Raw genomic sequence first — 5,461 nt, forward strand, 5'->3', positions numbered from 1 at the left:
TGGGGCAAAAGTTACAGAAAGCAAAGACAAGAGGCTGGCAAGGAAGGAAGTCAGGAAACAAAGAGGGGTGGAAATGAAAAATAAAAGGCCTCTGGGGATTGTTCTTAGCTGAGTTCAGTGCAAGAGGCAGAGGACGCTTCCAAACATTGTTGGGAATGGCAGTATAAAGAGTCCAGCAATGGTGCGACGTTTGAGACGAGCTTTTTTGTGCTGCGTAAGCTGAGTTGAAAACCTCTGTTGTGTCCCCCTCAGCCTGTCAGCATGGTGGAGCACGCCGAATTCCTGAAAGCTGGGAAGGAGCCTGGCCTCCAGATCTGGAGGGTTGAGAAATTCGATTTGGTTCCCGTGCCAAAAAACCTGTATGGGGAGTTTTTCACTGGAGATTCCTATGTGGTTCTGAACACCATCAGGCAGCGGAGTGGCAATCTGCAGTACGACCTGCATTTCTGGTTGGGTAAGTTGTGCCGGGTGCGTCTGCAGCTGACGCTTCCCTACAGCAAACAGCTCTGCAGTTCATTCAGCAGCGCTGGTAGGATAGCAGGAACTGTATTTTTTCTCATTAGTCCGGGGCTGTTACATAGCTTTTTACTGACAAGCACATAGAAGGCAAAACTGACATCCTAGGAGTCACATAACTGTGTCCTTATAGGGCTTTCGGTTCCAAAGGATGTCCAAATCTGTCTGCAGGCTGCACTCCTGCAGGCAGGACCTCTGGGCTGGAAGGTAGCCCTGCTTCTTAACTGAGAAAAGGGAGACACTGGGGTAAGGCTGTAGAGCAAATCTCTGCTGTTTTGCAAAGAGGCATGGGATTTTAATGTCCACACAGAGCAGACAGGACCTTGGTTAGAGACCCATCCTTAGTAAATGATGCAGAGGTGGATTTATCTGCCTCAGAAGCATGGAAGTCTGAAATGATCCCCTTGGATCTATGGTGTGCATGTATTTGTGGCTGAAGAGTAGATTACCGTGGTGCCTGTCACACAAATAGCTCTCTGTTCGCGTGCTTCACCAGCCTACGGTAACACAGCATGGCCCCTCCCTTGCCCTGCAATGCTGGGGTGCTGCGAACATGGAGGATCAGCGGGGTTTCGGCACTGTGCACTGTTAGGTCTGTGGCCTAGCGATATCAAACCATGCCAGAGACTACCCAGGGTTCCTGACAGACCCGAGGGGCAAGCTGCTGTGGCACTAGCCTGGTAGGTCCACTTGATTTTATAACTCCTGGTGAGACTGAGGCCAGTCCCACCCTGGGTCTTTACTATAAGAAAATGAGACTTGGGAAAGAAGGTCCCTTATCTAATTATAATTAAAGCACCCGGCGGTAGAGGCCTAGAAGGTGGTCACCAGCCCTCTGGTTCTTTCTGAGAGCCTGTGCCCAGGTGAACCGGTCGGCCGAGGCTGCGCTGGCTCTTCCTTTGACTTTGTCTTCCTTTGACTTCTAGGGGATGCCAGTTCCCAGGATGAGCGCGGTGCAGCTGCCATCTTCACCGTCCAAATGGACGAACATCTGCAGGGGAAGGCTGTCCAGCACCGAGAGGTGCAAGGGCATGAGTCCTCGACTTTTCTGGGATACTTCAAATCCGGCATCAAGTACAAAGTACGTCACTGCCGGACCGCCAGCTTGGCAGGGCTGGATCTGCCTCGTAAGGGATCTCAGCCTGTGCACGGCGAGAGAAGGGAGACTTGCCTTTTTGTCAGCGGCTAGAAATAAATTCCTCCCCAGATGTTTTCAATGAGCCGACATTGGCAGGGCAGGGAGCTGTAACTCGCAGTGAGAAAGCCCAGGCTGGATTCAGTACGCCAGAAGAAAGGCTCCTGGCAGTTTTAAGAAGCAGGGGTTTATTTTTCTATGACAGGGTGAGGAGGAGGAAAGTGTCCTGAGGCATCAGCAGATCACTTTGGAATTGGAAATCAGAGTTAAAGACTTTGTGCAGTTAATGTCTTTCTCTCCATCACCCAACAGTATCTCCATTTTTGTGTCTCCCCTGCCTCCTGTCTCAGGTCCCTCAGCATCCATCATCCAGGTGGAGGAGCAGCACTAGGGAGTCCTTCTTCCTAGCATTGCAAGCAAGTGGGACATAGCTGTCCATGTTAGCCATGGATTGGCAACTTCATGCCAAAACTCTTGCCAAGTGGCTGCTTTTTTTCCATGTTAGGGATTTTCTTTCCATTTTCAGATTTGGCTTATTCATGGTCCTAGGGTTTTCCATTCATTTTAATTTATAGGACTGGCTAAACTGGCCGATAGTCTGACTTGCCTGAATCGTCTCATTTTCTGCTCAGTCTGAATCTTAATTCAGAGGATGTATCCTTGCTGAAAGAGTTTTAAACCTCCCCTTGGTGAAGCACAGTGAAAATGTTAGGGACCAGCAAATAAATCCTCTCTTGTATTTGTACGGAGTGAAAGAGTATGTGATAAGCAGTTGTCCAAAACAGGCTGTGCTAAGGGAGGTATTGTGTTTTAGGGACTACAGGAAAGGGTTAAGTGGTCAAAAGGCTTGAGTCCTAGTCTCAATTCTGCCTCAAGCTAGGGGCACTCTGTCTGTAGCAGAAATGAGAGTGAATGGTGAGGATGGCCTAAGTGGAAGTAGGCACGTCGCCCAGGTGCATGCAGGGCAGTCAGAAAGCTAGAATAGAGGAAGCATCCTCCATTTCCTCTGGCAGATGCTGACAGCCACAAATCTCGGCTGTGTTGCAGAATCCTTTGCACTAGTTTTCCTGGGCACACAGTAGTTGCAATAGGAAATGTCATGATGATAGATACCATGATCTGCGAAGGCACAGCAGGGACAGGAACAAGCTTGCCCTCCTGGCTGTTAGATGTCCTCAGCTCTTGACAGACCCACCCACCCTCAGTCCCTTTCAGAGCAAGATTGCAAGTGTGTGAACTGTCCTTATCTTTCATTCTTTCAGGCTGGAGGGGTGGCGTCTGGCTTCAAGCACGTGGTTCCCAATGAAGTGACTGTCCAGAGGCTGCTGCAGGTTAAAGGCAAACGAACACCCCGAGCTACCGAGGTCCCCGTGACCTGGAACAGCTTCAACAAAGGAGACTGCTTCATCCTTGACCTGGGCGCTGTGAGTCTGCAGCTAAAGCCTGCGCAGTTGACAAGCCGGGGATGGGGAGAGGGGGTGATGTTCTGCTCTCCTTTAAGAGGGGAGCCATGAACTTAGTGCAGAAGCAGAGGCAAAGTACTCTCTTGGTCACCAGTGGTGTCACAGCCTGCAGCTGACCTTTCAGCTCTCCTAATGATGAGTTGGGAATGCGTTGTTCTGGTGTGAAGAGTGGTGCAGGGCACTCAGTCCCTGCTTCCCAACCAGGCTCCAAGGCTGCCCCTTCCCTCGTGGATGGTAACCACCTCCTTAAAGCCCCAGTGCTCTGCTCTCATTTGCCTCCCATCAGTCATACCATGCTTTCACCTCCTGAGGACTAGGGCTGCTCCAGCTCCTCATTTCACAGCAGCTGCCCAGTCTGCTTAGCAGGTTAGAGTGAAAGGATTCAACCCCCTGAGAAAACCCTGGGTTCATAGCCCAGCAGTCTCTGAAACACCGTGCTTCTGTCTGTGCCTTGCAGGACATCCACCAGTGGTGCGGCTCCCAAAGCAACCGCCAGGAGCGCTTCAAGGCCACAGTAGTGGCCAAGGGAATCCGGGATAACGAGCGGCACGGCCGTGCCAGGGTCTACGTCACGGAGGAAGGGTCGGAACGGGAGCAGATGCTGGAGGTGACTGTCTCACGTGCTCACTCGGGTGCTGAGCAGAGCTCTGTCCGTGCATGCAGACTGCATGGACTCCATTTCTGACTGTGCCACTGACTCACTGCGTGGCCTTGGGCAAGTCCCTTCTGTGCCTCAGTTTCCCCATCCATTTCTGCCACTCTGTGGTAAGGCTGTGGCCAAATGGCTTGGAGGTACTCCAATGGAAGGGTCTGCCCAACGGCACAGGACTAGGGTTATTTCAACCAATAGCTCTCTTATGCAAAGGACACGAACCAGAGTTTAGGGTTTCAGAATGTGTCATTTTTGATGTCATTGACCTAGAAGTTTCCCTTGTTTGCTCTTTGCGGTTGGAGCATCTGTGGCGCAGAAGCCCTCTTGGATTAACTAGCAGCCTTGTTTTCCTCTCTCTCAGGTTCTGGGACCAAAGCCTGATCTGCCAGAAGGAGTTGCTGATGAGCAACAAACTGATGCAGCCAATAGAAAGCTGGCTAAGCTGTACAAGGTAACAAGAAACAGCTGGACCCAGGCAGAGGCACCTCATAAAGGGCGGAGTGCCTGCTGGGAAGTGCAACAGCTGGAGCTGGAAGGAGGAGGCCTGACTCACACTCATAAGCCTCCGATGTGGTTTTGGCAGCCTGTGTTTACAAGACCCTCACTTAGAGATGCCACTTCTAATCCCCCCCACTCCAGGCTTGCCCTTTTCAGGCCCTCCTGCCTTCCCTCCTGGGGGGAGGTTGCTGAAACCCTCAGAGTAGGCAAGCCCTGAGTCTCACACCGTTGCTGTATTAGGAAGGCCACGTTTAAAAGGACCGTGAGCCATGAATCCCCATTGCGCCCCTAACTGCTGCATGTAGTACAGAAGGAAGCAGCCCTCCAGCTCCCCAAACGACAGCTCTGAATTGTTGCTGCCCTGCATTGTCACAGGTAACCAATGGGGCAGGGAACATGGTGGTCTCCCTGGTGGCATCGGAGAACCCCTTCTCCCAGGCTGCGCTGATCTCAGATGACTGCTTCATCCTGGACCATGGCACTGATGGGAAAATCTTTGTGTGGAAAGGTACTGTGTGAGGGGAGTGGGCTATATAGACAGTCAGGCATGCACGGTCCCTGCTTCCAGTAATTAGGGGGTAGTACTAATGGGTCCAGAAATGCCTCTGATGCTGGAGCTCATTAGCTATGAGCATCTCCTCTCTCCCTCTGTGCCATCCTGATGCCCCAGGGCCAGGGCAGATGCTCTTGCCTACAGCCTCTTTCTCTTGGCAACTGCAGGCAGGGAGCAGATGGCAAGCATCTCGCCTGTGAGGTTCCTGCCCTCTGGCGGCCTATCGAGCTCCGTGCATAGCTCCTCTTGGTCCTTTGAACTGACTGTGAACCACTACCGAGTTAGGTGGGAATGGGACGGGGAGAAGGCAGCTTGCCACGATGCGATGCTTGCATTGTGCCACCGGACCATCTCTTAGTGCATTCAGAGTAGAGAGTTATCCCCCACTCCTTGGCATCACTGCCAAGCTGAGTGTTACCTAGAAAGACTGACCCTCTTGCAACAGAAGGGGTTTAACATGGGCTGTGGAGAGAAGAGTTTTGCCTCTGGGTACAAAGCAGATAAGGTTTTTTTTGCCCCCCTCTGTGACCTCTGCTCTTTGTTTGCATGAAAGGCAAGAAGGCCAATGCTGAAGAGAAGAAGGCCGCCCTGAGAACTGCCACAGAGTTCATTGAAAAGATGCAGTATCCCAAACACACCCAGGT

The 5,461-nt window shown here is 51.8% G+C and overlaps 1 protein-coding gene across 1 annotated transcript in view; it reads left to right on the forward strand.

The window, feature by feature from the left end:
- The window catches only part of GSN (gelsolin), a 26,741-nt gene that overhangs the window by 5,874 nt on the left and 15,406 nt on the right, over positions 1-5,461 (forward strand). The window contains exons 3-9 of the mRNA XM_019510315.1: positions 253-454; positions 1,443-1,597; positions 2,914-3,075; positions 3,572-3,721; positions 4,128-4,217; positions 4,640-4,772; positions 5,371-5,459. Coding sequence (XP_019365860.1) covers positions 253-454; positions 1,443-1,597; positions 2,914-3,075; positions 3,572-3,721; positions 4,128-4,217; positions 4,640-4,772; positions 5,371-5,459 — 981 coding nt within the window. The remainder of the gene's footprint in view (positions 1-252; positions 455-1,442; positions 1,598-2,913; positions 3,076-3,571; positions 3,722-4,127; positions 4,218-4,639; positions 4,773-5,370; positions 5,460-5,461) is intronic.

The sequence above is a fragment of the Gavialis gangeticus genome, unplaced genomic scaffold (assembly GCF_001723915.1).
Source record: "Gavialis gangeticus isolate Ggan-Ray unplaced genomic scaffold, GavGan_comp1, whole genome shotgun sequence".
Taxonomy (NCBI): domain Eukaryota; kingdom Metazoa; phylum Chordata; order Crocodylia; family Gavialidae; genus Gavialis; species Gavialis gangeticus.